We start from the raw sequence: 20,894 nt of genomic DNA, 5'->3' as shown, positions 1-20,894 counted from the left end.
GTAGTGATTCACACACATAGAGCACATAGAAAATCAAATACAAAACAAAGCATTTAACGTGCTACTTTAATTACGATGTGATTTGAGAATCTGGTTAATTAAAAGATTTTAAGATGAAGTTTATGATGTTCTACTTTAATGAGAAAATAAACTATGTGATTAAAGTTGAAATGTCGAGATTGAAGTTGACATTTCGTGCTTTTTCCCCACCATGTGCCTTTTTTCTCTGTACCCTAATAAGCTTTCATATGACACTCAGACAGTGGGCTTACAGCTCGGCTTTTCACGGTGACTTTGATATGTGACTTCTTTTTTATTTACAGCACTGTGTGATTTTGTGGATGTGAGCTTTCAAGTTTCTCCAACACGCTATGTCACTCGATCAACTTCCTCTTGTTGATTATACCACGGTTTATTTGAACAAATAGTATGTTTTTCCTTTGCCTCCACTTAGTATTCGCTGAAATTCTTATATTTTCCCCCGTGCTTTTCCCATTGTCTTTTCACAGAAGGCTGCGCTTAAGGGCGATTTATATTATTTTGCATATTCAAAGAGGCGTAATTCTGGGAGGAGTTGGGGCATTACATAAAGCGTGCACGAGCGTTAGTTTTCACGCTGATCGGGATTTATGTAGCGGAAGAACGTGGGAGTTGGAGTACGCACAGATTCTTGCATCTGGATTTTTCTGTGAGTAAGCACATTTCGGCTTTTGTGCTTACGCCATGTTATAGTACGAGTTCTACGCACGGCGTTATACATGAGGCCCCAGGTGATCAAAAACACAACTAGTGGTTCAGAGCCTGCATGTAGTACATAATTCCTGGTGTAAATATAAATGCCAATCTCCAGCTGCAACAATAACTACAGAACGGTTTGCCCAAAAGAATAACAATCTAAGCGACATTTAGCTGAATAGTTTCACACATCACTGACAGAGGTGGTCTAAATGCAGATGCTGAAGAGCTATTGAAAGAAGCTTCAGGATCTCATCCAAATAAAGAATATCTTAAAAAACAGTAATGAATGAAAATACAAGCATGAAAGAAAAATGATTACTATATTAAAAAAAAGTATATGTTAAAAAAAATTAAATAGAACAACATTCATTTATGCTACAATACCTCCCTTCTTCTTCTGCTCTCTCTCTCGTCTCTTTCTCTCCATTACCTCAATTTCCTGCTCTTTCACGTTTTACGTGGTATCGTAACAGTCTACAATCTTGCATTAAAAATGTTGTTTCTCTTTCTTGGTACATTAACTATCATCGTTCAAGGTTAGTACAATCTCAAAGAACATCTTTAAAAAATTCTTAACACAGGCACAGCACGTGGCATGTATAGTGAACGGGGGTGGTGAGTTTTTATTTCTTTTTAAAGTTAAAGAAGTGGGTTTCTTAACAAGAAAATTTTTGAGATATTGTAGCAGAAAGATTGTGCTTTAGTTTTTAATGGGTAGAATTATTTAAATATTGTACAGCACATTATATGCCTATTTACATTTTGTAGCATAATTTGTTGTATTTTGTATTATTAAATGATATTTTTTTCATAGGATGTTGTGACATGACTAGAACAACTAGGAAGTGTTTGTGCAGTGGTAACTTCCACAGCCATTTTCTTCTTTAAGTGTAAATGTAATTTTACAGAGTATTTGTAGGTTTGCAGGATAATGTTTTATATACATTTTAAAGGACACAATATACATTTGTTTAATTTAATTTATTATATATATGTTAAAGCATTTAAAAGGTTTTGGTGCCCACATATATATCTAATTCAAAATATAAACTATAATAAACCCTAAAATAAAATTGTATTTTTTGAAATGAACCAAAACTTATAGTAAGATGGAAAATAATGTTTATTGTTATATACTTGAACTTTATTTATATGTGAAAAGTTTTCTCTTATATTTTGTAATTGCAGAATCTTTTATCAGATCCTCAAAACTAATCTTACATAACTCATTTGCTTCTCTACTTAGTAGAGATAAAGCATCCAGCCCGTCTTGTTGCATAGCTGTTCTCTTGGGATTTTTAATATACTTCAACTGAGAAAATGAATGCTGAGCTGAGCAATTTGTGATGATTAATGTTAAAAATATTAACCCAACATGAACAAAACAAAAATGATTATGTGAGCCTCGGTGGACTGTGTGGCAGTTACCTGATTCTAATTTTGTTGTATTCCAAAGATTAATATGTATCATTAACCTCTATTATTACTATTTTATATGTTAGTTTATATGTCACATGTTTAGACAGTGGAGTGCAGCTGTCACATTATTTAGGGGATACTTGCTCTTCGTAAACAATAGAATGTGTGCTCTGCTGATTAGAATGCAAATATCTTTGGTAAAAATAGTTGACTTCACAAGGGGAAAATATATGGTCAAAATAAAAGATTTAGTGCAGTTAATGTCCCCCCATGAAATAATAATATCCATCCATTTTCCAACCCACTTAATCCTAACACAGGGTTAAGGGGGTTTACTGGAGCCAATCCCAGAGCACAAGGCATGAACCAAACCTGGGTGGGGCTCCAACCCACTGCAGGACATACACACCAAGCACACACTAGAGCCAATTTAGAATCACCAATCCACCTAACCTGCATGCCTTTGGGCGGAAACCCACACAGACACAAGGAGAACATGCAAACTCCACGCAAGGAGGACCTGGGAAGCAAACCCAGGTCTCCTTGCTGCGAGGCAGCAGCGCTACCACTGTGCCAACGTGCTGCCCTACAATAATAAAATAATCTCCTCTCTACTTCATTATTAGGTTAATATCCGGAAAAAAACTAAGTTCCACTATGCCATTATTTTTTTAATTATTTCATTAATAGTATGATTGAAAACTCAGAGTAAAACATGGGAAGCAATATATGGGGTATGGAGATGAGAAACAATTGAAAGAAAAATCTTATTTAAACATTAGTGGTCAAGAGGTAAGCACATATATATAAACTGAAGATTTTTGTTATTATACGTGCTGTAAAAATAATACACCTTGACACGTTTGAGGCAGCCACCCGTAAACTTGAATAAATGCTGCAAAAGTCAAAATTGGATGCACATTAGTGAACAGATTGAGTTCAAAACAGAACTGATTCACAGGAGTAAGTTGGCTGGGTTTTAAGGCAGATCAGGGGAAGAGATGTCAGCGAGCCCGGAAACCAGAATTGATGTTAGCGGTCCCTGGCAGAATTTCCCGTGTTTGGTCTATAAGGATAAAAGAGAAAGGGTTATTGCAACCTGCCACCCCCTGGCCTGGCACGGATTTACCTTCTTTTGCTCCTTCTACAGGTAGCTGTCTCCCATACGAATGTGTGTGACAGTGCCAAGTAATAAAAATCTAAGTGTATCAATTTTAGAGATAAGATCGTGGATAAAATTCTACTGAGAAATTGGACTAGACAGAAATTCCCTAATCCAATTAATTTTAAAAGTTTTGTTCAATTTGGGAAATTCAAAAATAAGACCACCACACTCACTTGAATTAATTCAGACAGATTTTCTGATGTAATGAATTTTGTTATTTCGTTTTTAGTGAGAAGTCAAGCAAAATGACACCTTTTATTGGCTAACTAAAAAGATCACAATATGCAAGCTTTTGAGGCAACTCAGGCCCCTTCTTCAGGCAAGATGCCTGAGTTGCCTCGGTAGCTTGCATATTGTAATCTTTTCGGTTAGCCAATAAAAGGTGTCATTTTGCTTGACTTCTCACTACATTCATAATGGCTAACGCGGTACACCCAGTACTACAGTTATTTTGTTTAAAATGTTATAGCATTTTGACATTTTCCATCCATTATCCATCCATCCATCCATCCATCCATCCATTATCCAACCCGCTATATCCTAATTATAGGGTCACGGGGGTCTGCTGGAGCCAGTCCCAGCCAACATAGGGCGTGAGGCAGGAAGCAAACCCCGGGCAGGGTGCCAGCACAACACAGGGCACACACACACACCAGGGACAATTTAGAATTACCAATGCACCTAAACTGCATGTCATTGGACTGTAGGAGGAAACTGGAGCACCCAGACGAAACCCATGCAGACACGAGGAGAACATGCAAACTGCACGCAGGGAGGACCTGGGAAGCAAACCCAGGTCTCCTAACTGCGAGGCAGCAGCACTACCACTGCGCCGCTGTGCCACCGCATTTTGACATTTTTCATATCTAAATTATACCATACCATACCATACCATATTTATTTGTTGAGCACTTAAAAACACAGCATTACAACTGACCGAAGCGCTGTACAGTTACAACAAGCAGGACTAAAAGCAAAATATTAAAAACAAACATTAAGAGAGAATTAAAACAGAGATACTAAAAACAGGTCAGGGGACCAAATAAAATAGAGAAAATAGCAAAAGGCAAGTGGAAAATGAAACAGGTTAAGAATTAAAAGCCAATGTGAAGAAGTGCGTTTTTAGGCGAGATTTGAATGTGGCGACTGAAGCGGCTTGCCTAACCACTAAGGGCAGGGAGTTCCAGAGCCTGGGTGCACAGACAGAGAAAGCCCTTTCACCACGAGCTTTAAAACGTGCCTTGGGAACGGTTAGGAGCAGCTGATCTGCGGATCTAAGAACACGAGGGGGACTGTGACAATGGAGCAAGACCCTCAAATAGGCAGGGGCTAGACCGTTTAATGCCTTATAGGTTAGGAGGAGAATCTTAAAATCGATTCTGAATCTAACCGGCAGCCAGTGTAGGGTTTTTAAAATCGGTGAAATGTGTTGGATTCTGCTACTTCCAGTTAGAAGCCTTGCAGCTGCATTTTGAGCCAGTTGGAGTCTAGAAAGAGTGGCTTTACTGATACCAAAAAGGCAGGAATTAGAGTAGTCAAGCCGGGACGTAATGAATGCATGGATTACTGATTCCAGGAGGTGGTTAGACAGAATAGGCTTGAGTTTGGCGATTCGCCTTAGATGGAAAAAGCAGGATTTTACTGTGCTGTTGACTTGAGCATCCATTTTCAGGAACGTATCCATTTTGATTCCAAGATTGGAGACAGACGAAGTTACTGGAATGGGAAGAGAAACAAGGCCAAGGGGTGGAGCCTGTTTGCAGTCGGGACTAAAAACAATGACCTCGGTTTTGAATCGTTCAGGTGAAGGAAGTTTACAGCCAGCCAGTCCTTAATGTCAGATAGGCAGTCGAGGAGAGGTTTGGTGGAGTCAGTTGGCATGAGGGAGAAATAAATTTGGCAGTCGTCAGCATATAGGTGATATGAAATTGCATGTTTTCTAAAAATTGCACCTAAAGGCAGGATGTAGATTGAAAAAAGTAGTGGCCCTAAAATGGAACCCTGGGGACCCACATGGGAGTGGGACTGATTCAGATGAAAAATCGTCTAGCATGACTCTGAGAGTCCTGTTGCAGAAATATGACCTGAACCAGTCGAGGGCTAAGCCAGATACACCAGCCCAGGATTGAGTCGGAGATCATGATGTCGTGGTCGATTGTGTCGAAAGCAGCAGATAAGTCGAGAAGAACCATAACCACGTGGAGTCCTGAGTCCAATGCCAAAAGGACGTCATTTAGGACATGTAAATGCGCGGTTTCTGTGCTGTGTTGGGGCCTAAAGCCTGACTGAAAAAGATCCATTACCTGATGGTCCTGTAGGTGATGAGTTAATTGCTCATAAACTACTTTTCTAGTATTTTTGACAAGAAAGGTAGTTTGGAGATTAGACGAAGATTGGAAAGAACGGCAGGGTCAAGATCAGGTTTTTTCACAATTGGATGTACAACTGTGTGTTTGAAAGCACGAGGAACTATAGCCGAGGATAGACTACTAGTTATGATCTTTAGGACATCATATCGAATCACAGGAAACACATCTTTCAGCAGTCTGGACGGCACCACATCGTCCGGAGAGCCCGAAGGCTTCATTGAGGCGACGATTTTTTCCAGATGGGGGAGCGAAATGGGTTCAAAGCTGGTGAGGGAACCGTGCGCAGGAGCGGCTAAATCAACAGAGCCAGAAGAAGAAATGGAGATCTGGGATCTAATGTTCGTGACCTTATCCAGAAAAAACATGAGGATCTGATTACAAAGAGCAGTGGAGGCAGAAGAGAAAACAGTTACGGCTGGAGAGAGGACAGCATTTAGTGTTTTGTATAAGACACGTTGATTGCCAGAGTTTTTTTAGATGATGTCAGCGAAAAAACGGTTCCTTGCACCTCTGACTGCTCTCTGGTATTGGGACCACGCGTCTCTCATGCAGTAAAAGGTAACAGTGAGACCATCTTTCCTCCATTTACGCCTACTGTTTTGCCTGATGGAGCGAGTTTGTTCGTTTAGCCATGGGTCATGCTTGACTTTGGATTGTCTCCGTTTGAGTGGGGCTACGACATCCATCACAGAACAGCAGGAAGTGTGGAAAGTTTGCAATAAAACATCAGCATCCATGGATTCATATGATGTGGAGATTGGTGAAAAAGCAGCTGCAAAATCTTCAGCAGCAGAGGGGGGAATGACACGGGAGGGACGGGTGGTGGTGGATTTACCATGCTCAACAGAGACCAAATCCAGATTAAACAGAACAGGCGAGTGATCAGAAAAGCTGGGAGGCAGAATGTCCAAGTCACTGATTTTGGGACCGCGAGAAAGAACCAGGTCCAGCGTCTGAACCTGTCCATGTGTTGGTCCATTCACTAGTTGAGAGAGACCAAAGGAGTCAATAATGTCCAGAAAGTCTTTTGCTAGAGGATTAACGGGACAGCAGACATGGATATTAAAATCACCCAAACAAATTATCAACATACATTGGTAGGGGGCTATATAGCATGTCTTGAAACGCCCTTTACTTTGGTAAGAACAATTCAGCTTCCTAATGTCAAATCAGTTAAGAGCCACAAGTTAATCCATCTTGAGTATTTTCTGCATTTTTAAATGTAATATGACTGGCAGATAATATGCCATTTCACAGACACAGTGATCTGGGTTTGATTACATGGTTGTTATCTGTGTAATGTTTGCATGTTCCCTCGGTGATGATGTGTGTTGAAGTTTGGTCTTGTTCTCACATTCTCTGAAAATATGCATGTGAAGTATATCAGCTATTCCACACTGAGCCCTGAGTGAGTATTGGTGTGTGACGGAGTGGGCCCTCTGATGGACTGATCCTTTGTCCAGGGTTGCTTCTTGTCTTAAGCCCAATGCTAAAAGGACAGGCTCTGGCTTTTGTGACCCTGAAGTGAACTGAGCACATTTGACTGTGTATGTATGTATATTCATTGGGGAACTTTATTAATACAGATGAAATAACTCAGTCTTTAATGGATAATACCTTGTAGTTCATAATTAATTTATATTCTTTTGCATACAGGATAGTCTGGGGTAATGTTCTATGAAGTTTAATACTATAACTTGCTAGCCATTTCAGAAAAAAATAAGGTGTCAATGGCCAATAGCTTATGACTACCTGCCCATCTACAATCTTCATCTCTTCTCACTTTTAAATGGGGTCTGTGTACCTGATGATCAATTTCTGCCATTTTAGTCCAGCACCTCCTCCCCAGTGTGATCCTTTTCCTTCAAAACCAAGCTACCAATGGGGCAAACTAGTCCAACTGGTACTGATCCCAATCCCAGATAAATAGAGGGGGTTAGTGTCAGGAAGAGTATCCGGCTGTAAAACTTTAGCCTAAACCTTTAAAGATGGAATCTGTTCATCATCAGTATTGGTCTGTAATTAGTATTAGTGACAAATGCAGTGAGAAGTACAGCAGCAACAAGAAACAGACATGAGGAAACTGGACCACTCTGTCTAATTACAAAGTTTAGCTGAACTCTTGGAGATCTGTCATTTTTAAACCATTGTGCAGCCGATTCATTGAAGAGTTACACATGGGAATATAGACTTGCATGTCATCAGCATAACAATGAAAAGAAACATTAAACATCCTAAAAATATCTCCAATAAGATGAAGTTATACAGAAAATAAAATAGGTCCCAGAATGGATTCCCAAGAAACACCCCATTTAACAGTAGCAGTAGATGAAAAGTAGATGAATTTAAAGTTACTGAAAAGTGTCTGTCAGTAAGATATGCCATGAATCAATTAAGAGCAGACACTTTAAGCCCAGACCAGACACTCAAACCACAACAGTAAGATCTCATGATTAATAGTGTCAAAAACTGCAGAAAGTTCTAGAAGAACAAGGACTGCTGCCCCACCTGAGTCAGTAATAAGAGAGATGCCATTAAATACTTCCAGGCATTAACTACATCAATCTCTCTATATATAAAATCCAGTGTCTGTCTGTCTGTCTGTCTGTTTTTCACGAGAAATAAAAAATCTGAGAGAGACGCAGTGGGCCATGGGGAGGGGTCGGGGCCCTCCTCACTCACGTGCCAGCCTCGGGGCGCATCTTACATTCACTAAGCTAGCAAACGAGAGAACTACTTAATGGATTTAGTTAGGTTTTTTTTAGAATTTGCTTGAACATTCCGGTTGATTTTGCGACTTCTCTCGTCACACTGAGAATCATAGTTCACTTATAGGAGCAATATATTCGCTCTAATCTGAGATAGCGGCTGCGGGCCATGGGGAGGAGAAAGCGTGACATCAGGATTGGGGAATCATTCTGCCTCTGTGTTTTGGAGTGTACCTTTCCTCTGCTTAGCAAGTGATTCATTTTTTGTTTATTGATTTTTACAGTTTGTCCTGTTTCACTACTACTTGGGCGGAGTCATGGGGGACGGCTAGTACATTATAAATATATTTCTTAGTTTAACCACCTGTGAGTATGCACCAGGGGCTGTTATAAACTAAACCCTGTAGACCCTTATGTTTACAAATAGCAATAGACAATAACCAAGAAATGTCATCACTAAACGTGCATACGGTATAATGAAATGAATGAAAAAGCAGGAAGCAAACCATGTCAGGACAGAGCCTCATTACTTGTCATAATTCTCAGAATGACGGGGAGTGTCATTATCTTTGACAACATGTAAAGTCAAGAAGCACGATAGTTGAACACTTTAGTGCAGATTTGTAGATATCCATTTTAACCAAACTGAAGAAAATAAATTTTTGTGTGTTGCCCAAAATACAGTGGAGAAGACTAACAATATAAGGTTTTACATGTTTATAAAATCTATATTGCAACATTCCACTTAAAATAATTTAAGATTGATTTTCTGAGTTTTCAATAAAATACTTAAATACGGGCGGCACGGTGGCGCAGTGGGTAGCACTGCTGCCTCACAGTTAGGAGACCCAGGTTCCCTTCCTGGGTCCTCCCTGCATGGAGTTTGCATGTTCTCCCTGTGTCTGCGTGGGTGTACTCCGGTTTCCTCCCATAGTCCAAAGACATGCAGGTTAGGTGCATTGGCGATCCTAAATTGTCCCTAGTGTATACTTGGTGTGTGTGTGTGTGCACGCCCTGCAGTGGGCTGGCACCCTGCCCGGGGTTTGTTTCCTGCCTTACGCCCTGGGATTGGCTCCAGCAGATCCCCGTGACCCTGTACAGTAGTTAGGATATAGTGGGTTGGATAATGGATGGATACTTAAATATTTATTATAATTTCTTCACAAACTACTACATATCCTTACATAAGATGAAACACAAATAATATATGTTATTGAGCTAAATTCACCTATAAATAAAATTCATCAAAATGGAATAAAAAATTAAGAAGGACATACTTAAAAACAGTACTGAGTGGAGAACACAATCAAGAGGTCAAATATTGTAGCAATATGGACTCTTTTGCTCTTGTACATGGTTCTTTTAGGTGGCTCGCTTTCCTTAGAAGGACTTCTCACCATTGCTGCACTAGATGGAATTCTGTTTGTGACTGGAATGCCAGCTCATACTATGAGTGACTCTTTCCTGTGCCAATACAATATTATAGCAACTCACTAGGACAGATATTGAAGCTGCATTTGCTCAGGAGCTGTCACCTCTGTTAGCTCTTCTGGCATATTAGGTCACTTTATATTGCTGTGCTGCATTTGTATCTGCTGATTTTTCCCAACTGTCAGGCTTGTGATTAACAGAAAAAGTAACAAAACATTAAAACACCAGACTGACTATGGCCTCTCATTCTGTATATGAGGGGTAGCAGCAATCCTATCTGTATAGACAGCTTTAAATTCAAAATGGTTGTTAGAAAGAATCACACACAGATAGATAGATAGATAGATAGATAGATAGATAGATAGATAGATAGATAGATAGATAGATAGATAGATAGATAGATAGATAGATAGATAGATAGATAGATAGATAGAAGTTTATTTGTCTAAAGTGGAAATTTAGCTTTTATAGAAGGACAAGATATCTAGAAATAAACACACATCAGAAGTACGAAAATAAAATCCCTCCTGCCTTGGTTAATAATAAAAGAGAACTCACAGTGAGACATACAAGGGCATATGCAGTTTATGTGTTTTATCAGTTTTCTGCGAAGAAGCTGATGCAAGAGAAAAAAATGATTTCAACCATGCTCATGTACCTTTGCCAAATTATAGTCACCAAGGATGGTTTGAATAAGCAAGTGAAAAAAACCCAAGTGAGCAAAATGCTAACATGAAGGTGACATGTAAACTTCATACAGAGGGCAAATAAAACTAGAATCTCAGTGTGTGTGTGTGTGTGTGTGTGTGACAGATAGACTCATAAGCATTGCACCCTAGCTACAAGTTACTTTCAGTTATCAACAGGATGCAAATTTGTTTGGTCCTCTGTCCTGAGAGTGCTGCCAAAGAGAAACGACCTTCACACAACAACATTTTTTTGGCTGAGCACTGCATTTGTAACACAACTCACAATTAAAAACGTAACGACCTGTGCAGCATAAGCTTTACAACTTCTATGTTCCACATATTAATAGTATCACTTCTTACATTGCTAAACTTCAATGCTATAATGCTACATATATTGCATATTCAACCTCTTTTGACCTTCTGCTCACTGCATTATTGCCAGTTCTTAGTGTATGTGTATTTATTATTAGTTACGTTAGCAGTAATTTCTTTACATGTGTAGAGTACAGTATAGTGAAATTCTAACTCAAATGCTGGAGCAACATACAACACATTGCCAGTCTTTAACACAAATCTTGTTTAAGCAAAAGCTTCAACAAAATGGGAAAGTTCCACTAATATAAAGGAAGAAAATATTTATATACCATCTGTAGAATGCTGCCAGTAATAAATGTTGTGATGAATGTTATGCCTTCTTGTCAATTGTATGCTTCTGTGCATTTTAAAAAGGGGTTTATATTTGAAGGCAAGGTTAACCTAAAGCCTTTCTGTGATATTGTCATATGATTTTATTATATAAGTTTCTCATAAAACAAAGATGAATCTGATGGAAAGCAAATCATTATTGGCTGACCACTATGGTGAACTGTGTTTCATCGGGAGCTTAGGATTCAGGTTTTTCTCCCTTGACTTTTGCTTTTGAGTGTTGTTAGTGGTTTTTGTGATTTTTTTTTTTCTTCTTAAATAATCTGCTAACTGAACAAACAGCTTCACCATTATGCAGCGGTCGCAACCGTGATGATCCACCACATTATAGTGATGAGAGATAGAAATGCATCAAGGCCGTGGTTGCTGGCATCAGTCTGGACTTGTAAGGGCAGCATGGGGTCTGGTTGAGCCAGGATGGGCGGAAATTGAAAAGCTGCTTTAAGTTGGTCAGCCACATCCTGGCATTCAGTTGAACATTTTCAGGGTACATCTTTTTTCTTTAGATGATTAAGTGGGGCAGCTAGGTCAGCAAGGTGTGGAATGAACTTGTGATACCACCCCACTAATTTAAGAAACCACTGCAGACTCTTGAGGTCCAAAGGCATGAGGTAGTTTTGTATAGAACTGGTCTTTTCTGGGTCTACTTCCACTCCCTTTGCTGACACTATGTGGTCCAAGAAATGGATATGAGGTTGAGCGAGGTGACATTTATCTACATTTAGTGTAAGCTGAGCCTGTTTGAGCCTGTTGGTGCAATTCCAGAGTGGGAATTAAACAATTATATCACTGATATACATAAACAGAGTTCTCCTATCAACCCCCTCAGAACTTGTTCCATAAGGCGCTGGAAAATGGCCGCAGCATTTTTCAGGTCAAGAGGCATGACCCAGAAATGGAATAAGCCCTCAGGGGTTGTACCTGCAGTCTTGTGCTTGCTGTCTTCTCCCATTTGAATCTGCCAATATCCACTAAGCATTTCAAAAGTGCTGAAAATGGAAGCACCTTGCAAGGATTCCATTATATCATGCACCTGAAGCATGGGATAAGTGGGTTTTCACATTCAGCCTTCTGAAGTCCATACAAAACTGGAAAGATCCATCCGTGTTTTTCACTAAAACCACGGGGGCAGCTCAAGGAAACACTGAAGGCTCAATAATTCCTTCAGCAAGTTTCTTGTTGTGTTGTTGTTGTTGTGTTGTTTGCCTCTTCTGAGGAGAAACATAGCATGTGCAGTGCCTGACAGACACTTCATCTATGGTGTTGATATTGTGAAACATTATGGCTTTCTGTCCACACCTCTGGCCATCAACACAGCAAAGATCATACCACCTCATGTTGCCCCAGAATGCTTACTGACTCAGTGCCTTTTGGGTCCTTAATCTCCACTACATAGAAGCCCAGGTAAGCCCCTTGAAGCTCTTTGTGGGCCTTTGACAAAAAGAAATACTCCCCATCCTCAAACATAACATAACAAACAAGGTTGAAAATATATAACCATATTGATGGCCATGGCTGAATCCAGCCCCAAGAGGATTGAGATGGTCAGGTACACATCTTCCATGTCCTCCAGGTTGATGAATGTAGCTGGAGCTCCCACTACACTGTGCCTAAGGCCCTGTGTTTTGTTCCATCCACCAAAATGAAATTGACACCCAAGGCTGGTGGTGGCTTTTCATGTGGCTGGGTCAATTTATTCCACCAGTTCTTCTCTTTCAAGGTGTATTGGCATCCAATTGTCCACCACAGCATTCAGTATCCAACCCCTTACTTGTACAAGGACCACCAAGAGGGGTGTTAAGGAGGAAAAAATGGTGATTCCAGTATCTGCCTGGCTGCACCTTATTTTAGTGGATCTGGAAGATGGAGTTTCTCTTTTGCTAGAATATACAGTACTTTGTTCCAGTAATTCTTGGAGGAAGCCCAGTCCGGCTCCACAAGCGTGCCTACCTTTACCAGCCAGTCCACAGTAGTCACCATCCCTGTCAGAAGGATTGCATATGTTCAGCAAACAGCGCCACTTCAAACACTGAGCCTGATAGTTGAAAGCAACTATCCTGTCCTTGAGAGTCATCAAGGTGCATATATCTCAACAGGCTGTGCTGCTCCCGCCATGCTAAAGGTGCTCTGACCATAATGTGGTGGCTGACTGCTAGCATTTCTTCACCCAGAAACAAGGTTAAGAGAGAAATAGGCTATGACTACTGTTCCTCAGAGAGGGTCCTGATCTATAGATGTTGCAACTACTATGATTCACGTCATTATAGCAATGTGTTAATTCCAGATTGCACATGAACCCCAAACTGCCTTCAGACTCCTTCCTATGGTGCTAAAAGAGACATCAACTAACAAAATTGATTTATACAAAAATGACCCAGAGAAACGGTGCAGAGAATCAAAATGTAATTAATGACCTATATACAAATCACACAAATTCCCCAGACATGTGCCGATTCTGAAACCATCAACCCCCTTTTCCAACACATACAAATATACAGTACATACATATATATACAGTATACAAATAACATAAAAATCATGGACCCAAAATATCACACAATGTCCACTCAGTTTTGTTTCTTTATAAAATAAAATATCCCACAATATTTCCCATTCTTCCAATGTTTAGTACTAGAATAAAAGATTATTATTTGCTCACTCAGATCTCAATCCTTTCAACTGTCCAGTCCACTTCATTCAGTACAGTATATTTGGATTTCTTTGATGTGGCCACCACCAAACTGTATAGGACTTCGGCATTCCACATGAAACAATCTCTTTCCTGGCATCAGATAGTTCACCTCTGTTCCTTCCTCCATAAAACTCGGGCTTTGTTTTTCTTCTTCCCTTCCTGCCTTTCTGCACTCTTTTTTAACAGCATATTCACGTCTGTTTCCATGGCACCCTCCCGGAAATAATGACAACTGACCCATACCTCATAAAAATCCTCCCTATTGACATATATCCAATCTGCCCATCTTAAGCCTTACACTACTGTATATTCTATATGTGCTCAGATGGAGACAGGATTCACATTGGTTATAATGTAATAGAGACACGAAAGATAAACCAGGAAATAAATTTATGTGGCAGTGCTACAATTAACTTCATGAAGCTTTACATGAACATTTTAGATATTTAAAATGTAACAGGTGCACCATTAGCTTTCTCCCCTTATTTTCAGGATCTTTGATTTATTCTTGACTACAAATGTAAGTATTGTGATAAGTACTTTATATGATTATTGGCTTTGTGTTGTCTTACATATATTTGTTGGCTTGTTTTTCTTCTACATGTGAACTTTTGCTGCTAATACTGCTATACAGTAATCATCCTTATTGCATAAAATAGGAATTTCTTTTTATTTGTTGTAATGGACTGACCAAGTGTTCCAGTTAGGTGGACCCCCTTTCCCTTACCTAGCCAGGAGGTAAGTATAATTTTCTGAAATGTAGGTGTGAGATTCCCTGTCCTGACATAGTGAGTCACAATGGCAGATGGTACACCAGGATTGATATTTCAGCAGTGGTGGAGAGGAATTCCTTTATTAGCTGAAAGGCCAGCATAGTAGATGGACAACAAGAATACAGAAGAATCCCGACTGGAATAGTTAGCAGTTCTTTTCCTGGTTGGGAAGCCAGAAGAAATGAGGCAGCATGGGAATTGTGGTTCCACAGGACTGCCATGTTGCTTTCCATTCCACAGTTACATTGAATTTGGGATTGTCTTTGGTTTAGTTGTGTCTGGTGTTTAGAACTCTGTTTTTTCCTCTAGTTTCCTCTATATACAGAGTGACTCAGGGAAACGGGGAAATTTTGGAACTAGGTGTTGGCGATCCAGGGATGTTGGCAACCCAGGGGTATTGGCAGTTATTTGGGACCAATGAAGTCTCGTTTAGAACCCCTTGCCATTGGTTATAATGGAGCAGTGGAGTGGTGCGCAATGAAGGTTCATTGTGAAAGCCTTTTATAAGAATGGTGATAGTGTGACTGCTGCACAAAGAGAATTTTGGAGTCATTATCAGTTAGGATGTCATGATCGTGTCCAGTCTGCTCATGCGATTACAACATGGGTGCATAATTTTGAAGAAATGGGTTCAGCCTTAAGAAAGAAGTCCCCAGGTGGAGCCACTTCTCATACTGCCCGACAATCAATGGCAGCTTTACAACATTTGTTTGGAAGGCACATCATTTCACACAACGGTGACGTTCCATGGTAACAAAGATCACCAGATCTCACTGTTTGTAATTTTTTTTCTGTGGGGATATCTTAAAAGTCAAGTGTACCGCACACGTACTGCAACCATTGCTGAATTAAAATGTGTTGGTAGTTTGGTTGTGACACCTTGCAGCAGTAATTTTTGTAATTTTGGTCAATGTTAAAGGAAACGTTTTGTTATTTTTCAAGTCAAAGTTATTTTTTAAATAAATGATTTACACTTAGGCGGCACGGTGGCGCAGTGGTAGCGCTGCTGCCTCGCAGTTAGGGGACCCGGGTTCACTTCCCGGGTCCTCCCTGCGTGGAGTTTGCATGTTCTCCCCATGTCTGCATGGGTTTCCTCCGGGTGCTCCGGTTTCTTCCCACAATCCAAAGACATGCAGGTTAGGTGGATTGGCGATTCTAAATTGGCCCTAGTGTGTGCTTGGTGTGTTTGTGTGTGTCCTGCGGTGGGTTGGCACCCTGCCCATGGATTGGTTCCTGCCTTGTGCCCTGTGTTGGCTGGGATTGGCTCCAGCAGACCCCCGTGACCCTATTCGGATTCAGCGGGTTAGACGATGGATGGATTTACACTTATTTGTGACATTAATCCACCTTGTGGACTGATGAGGAATTACCACGAGCAGAGCCTTTAAAGTAACACCAAAGCTCAGGTATGTGACAGTATAAAATGCATAAATACAAAAACATATACAGCATTTGTTATTATGACTGGCTGTTTGGTAAGCTTACTGTTAATACATAAGTAAAATTGTGAGTAAAAGTGCTTCTGTGGCTTGTTAGCAATAGCCAAAATGTGTTATGCTATCATTTTATGGCAACAATATGTCCAATTATGAATACAAGGAAATATTTTGCCTCCCCACAGAACCGTACTATTCTAAACTGAGCTTTAGATCCAGTTTACTATTTTGCACTTTTGAAAGATTTATTAAATATTTATGTACCTCTCAATATATTATATGCTATGCTATGACAGACTCACTAAGAATCACTAAGACAGCTGAAGACGTTAAGAAATTTTGGGGTGCCAACCCAGTCACCCCTGATTACTTAAATAATTTAACAAAAACAGTGCTAAATTGTGTAATTAACTAAAACAAAAAAATCTGCCACTCTGACAGCTTGGCTCTTGAAAACATGACTGCATTGGTTGTTATTTGAATTAACAGGAGCTCCTTGGCTCTGTTCTTCCTGGCGAGAAATGACGTGTCCTTCTAGGCAGTTGCACCTTTATGGTCCAAAGACCGGAAGGAGTGAAGTTAGTGCTCTCATTGGGTAGTGTCTTTGTGCTGTGGAGGAAGAAGGACAACAAAGGATAACAACTGTGGAGGACAACAAAGTTATTGGCAGTGCCCCCTCTCGCTCCAGTGTGGTGCTACATACCTGGAAGGAACTCAGAGGGTTACACTATTCATTCTTTTATGTGACGGTTGTGGACGAAAGTAAAGATAACAGCAGGCAAACACTAATAAAAAATAAAAAAATTATTTCTTTATTCTTGGTGAGTTTTAAAAAGACTGCAGACCCCCAGCTCAGTCAGCCTGGTCAGATCAGACAGCCTTACATTCCAAGGAGTTTCTATCTTTTATAGTAGATCTGTTACATGTTCAAAGCAGCACTTACCATAACAAGCTTTAGTGATCAATATCTTATCTTGTTTAGGCATACAATGTTTTTGCGCAATAGCCAGGAGAAATTTAGCTACATAACAAAGTCTTTAGCAATATGCTCAAACCAGTTTAAGCAAGAGTTCAGAAACTGGTCGCAGCTGATTTGGTAATATTACAGGTTGTTCTGTAATTATTAAGAGGTCAGCAGTTTCTTATAAATGATGCAAGTTAGTCCCTTAATGCTGTGCACACAGCTTAATTCTTTTTCTGCATAAATGAGGAACAAATCATATAGCTCTCTGCAGCATGATTAATTCAAAATACAGTCCTTGATATTTGTGAGTTAAATAATAATAATGTTTTCTCTTCCTTAATTCCCCCCTTTGCACATAAAATGTGCACATTAAATAATAAGACATCTGCATCATCAGAGTTCGGGAAAGGGTTGGGGATGGAAGAAAAGGTTAGTACTGGGAGCCTTAGTAATGGAAGCGTTAAACCTTTGTAGAAGGGCTCAGATGCACGGGATAAGACAGCAACTCAAGAGCATGAAAACTGCCAGAAAAATAAGGACAGTTATGAGAATAATTTTAATCCAACCAGCCCAAGAACCGAACCAATCTTTGGAAGAGTTCAAAAAAAGAGGCAGGTGTTTCACAGTTTTCTGCTAATTAGATAGATAGGGAGGTGAGGCTAGCTAAAGCACAGGTAATGAAACTGTCAGGGCAGTGTTGTTAGGAATAAGGTTACAGCAAACTGTTGCTGAACACAACACACACAATCCTCATTTTTCAGTTAGGAGTCTTTCTAGCATGTACTTCCTGACATTAAGATACACTTAAAAGGGCAACCAGGAAAGTTATGTGTAAAAAAGATTATTGGGAAGGGATACAACTAGGAGATTGGGTTTAGCAGTCGTGCATGCATAACAAGAATCTGTTCTTAATTATGTAGCAGTAACCTTCAACCACTTATATCACAGATAACCCCCTAAAACAAAGGGAATAATCCCTTGACAGAGTCCCAACATAGAAACCAAAAAATAGCAACAGCTTAATGATTCAGTCCACTTTTTACAGTGAGAGATGTGCATTCAAGAAAAGAGTCCTTCAACCATCACGGCATGTGGAGTGCAGATAGCAGCACCGGGAATGGTTCCCCTCCAGCTAGGTTGATGCCAATGTTTCCTTTGGGTGTCTCTGACCAGTATCCAGGTTCCAAAGGGAATCTGGAACTCTGTCAGTGGGGGACTGGTCCGCCAAGCCTAGTTAACCTGTCTGTGGACTTCCTTCAGGGAGGCTTGGAGACCGGTAAGACTGGAGAGAAGATCATTGTCCACAGTATGCAGAGTGACATTTCTGATAACCATGCCAACGGGCATGGGGCGTCCAGTTACAATTTCAAATGGCGACAGTCCCAACTGCCGATGTGTCCTTCCTCTCAACCCCATCAAGGCCAGGGGTAGAGCATCTGGCCAGGCTAAGCTTGTCTGCTCACAGATTTTTGTCAATTTTGATTTTAGGGTACCATTGCACCTTTCTACAATACCTCCACTTTGGGGATGGTATTTGCAGTAATGATGCACATCTATCTGGAGCCAAGTAGTCAGCTCATTTATTACAGACTTCACAAAATGGGTACCGTTATCGGCCTGCAGTTTCTGTGGTATTCCCCATCTTGAAATAATTTCTTTTATCAGAGCTTTAGCCACAGTTTTTTGAGAACACATCGACAATTACCAAGCAATAATGGTAGCCTTTAGATGGTGTTAACTCAATGAAGTCCTTTTGGTGGTGTTCAAAGGGACCCATTGGGTTAGGAGTGACGTCGGGGCTTATCTGAGTACCTTTACCTACATTAAACCTTTGGCATAGTGCGCATCGTCTACAGAATTGTTCAGCATATGCAGAGAAACCTGTGGTTTCCCAATGTCACTCGACTTCCTGAGTCATAGCGTCTTTCTCTGCGTGATCCAGGCCGTGTGCGATGTTGCCATTCCTGGAAAAGAAGCCTTTGGGAGGAAAGGTTTGTTAGTTTGCTTATGGGTCCAGACCCCAGCAGAGAGGGATCCTTCTTGGGACCACTTTATCCTTTCTCGGTCAGTGGCAGAGCTCTGTAAAGAAATAATTTGATTATCAGGGTCTTTGTCATCCTTCTGTTGGAATAAAGAGACTGGTGTGTTATTACAGGCGGCCTGTTTAGCAAAATGGTCAGCTAGTTTGTTTACTAGGCTAACTGGATCTTGTTTCCCAGTATGGGCTTGGCATTTAACTATTGCCAGTTTCAATGGTTTTGTTATAACTTTGAGAAGGGATTCCACTAATTTTGGATGTTGTATGGGCTTGCCAGTACTGGTTTTAAATCCCCTTAATTTCCATAATGCCCCATGATCATGGAAGACTCCAAAGGCAGATCTGGAATCTGAGTAAATGGTTATGACTTTCCTTTCAGACAACTGGCAAGCTCAAGTGAGAGCTATTAACTCAGCTGCTTGTGCGCTTAAACTAGAAGAGATTCGATTTGATTCAAGTAAGTGGTCTCCTTTGACCATTGCATAACTGGTGGAGAGTGTTCTGTCGTCTATTCGCAAGGAACAGCTGTCCACATAAAGTACTTCTCCTGTTTCTAGTGGAGTTTCCTAGGGGTTATCTCATCATGGCAGTCGTGTGGTTCCCCCCTCCCTCAGTTGGGAGTAAGGTGGCCAGATTCAGAGTTGAGCATCTTTCAGTAGTGACATTTGACAGGGTACATAGTACATTTTGATAGTGTATTGCCCTTGCAGTAGTGAGGTAGTTCACCACGTTTCCTCACTTGTTCATGCACTCTATATGTAAGGCACTACCCAGACCTGCAAGCCTTTTCCTACATTAAATCTTTGCCATAGTGTAAACTTCTTACATAACTAATCAGCAAAGTTAGAAAAACCTCGGGCGTGACAGGATTGTTGCACCTGTGCCATCATTGCATCTGCTGGAAGGGTGGGCCAAACCATGTGCAGCCTTTGCAATACCTAGAAAGAAGCTTTTGGGGAAAAAAGGATGTTTAGTTAATGGATGGATCGAAATTTCTTTCGGATCTTTATCTCCTTTCCCGTTGCTATAATTTGTAGAGATAAAACTCCTTTTGTTATAGAAATAAAGAGGTTAGTGTGAAATAGGATCCCGGGCGGTTTTCTTTGCCCACATGTGTGCTTGCGCATTTCCCTTACTCACTGGATTCATTTTCCCCTTGTGAGCTTCACACTTCACTACCGCAAGCGCACCTGTCAAATGAGATGTTTTTGTCTGTACTAAGATGGAATGTACAGCATGTGGTACCTTAACAGTTAATAAACTCATGAGAACATCTGAGCATGCTAATATGGTTATTGCATCAGCTGCTTTTTAAACAGGCTGGGATTGTAGTGGCCACTGGATCCAGTTTTATTTATTAAAATTTTTTTTAGAATAGTATGTGACCGGTCATTGTCTATTTCCTTGTTGTTGAGTTAATACTTTAGTCATACACCCCCCTTTCTCGTTCACAAACAGAGTGAAAGGACAAGACTACCATAGTCCGGAACTCTTAATGCAGGCGCAGACATCAAAATTTAGTTTATATCGGTTAAAGCCTTCTCTGCCTGCTCCGCCCATGAAATTTTATCAGTCAAAACCAAATTAGAATAGGTCGCTAAATCTTGGAGTGGCTGGGCTTTTCAACAACAAAAAAAAAAAAAATCTTTTTTAACCCATTGCCGGCAATATCATAAAATTCCAAGAACAGACATAACTCTCCGTCTTGCAGACTGTGCACATTCCCCTGAAGTCAAATCATGATTCAGGTATTTCATTTTTCTTTCA

At 40.3% G+C, this 20,894-nt stretch overlaps 1 protein-coding gene across 2 annotated transcripts in view; it reads left to right on the top strand.

Moving 5' to 3' along the window:
• Nucleotides 1-1,203: 1,203 nt before the first annotated feature.
• LOC120518941 overlaps nt 1,204-20,894 on the top strand; it is a 61,620-nt gene continuing 41,929 nt past the window's right edge. For both annotated transcript variants that reach the window (XR_005631338.1, XM_039741974.1), the window contains exon 1: nt 1,204-1,274. Coding sequence is in view for 1 of the 2 variants with exons in the window: in XM_039741974.1 (XP_039597908.1) it covers nt 1,232-1,274 (43 nt within the window). In the remaining variant the exon portion in view is untranslated. The remainder of the gene's footprint in view (nt 1,275-20,894) is intronic.

This window comes from Polypterus senegalus, chromosome 18 (assembly GCF_016835505.1).
Source record: "Polypterus senegalus isolate Bchr_013 chromosome 18, ASM1683550v1, whole genome shotgun sequence".
NCBI classification, from domain to species: Eukaryota; Metazoa; Chordata; class Cladistia; order Polypteriformes; family Polypteridae; genus Polypterus; species Polypterus senegalus.
This window is presented reverse-complemented; position numbering and strand designations above follow the sequence as displayed.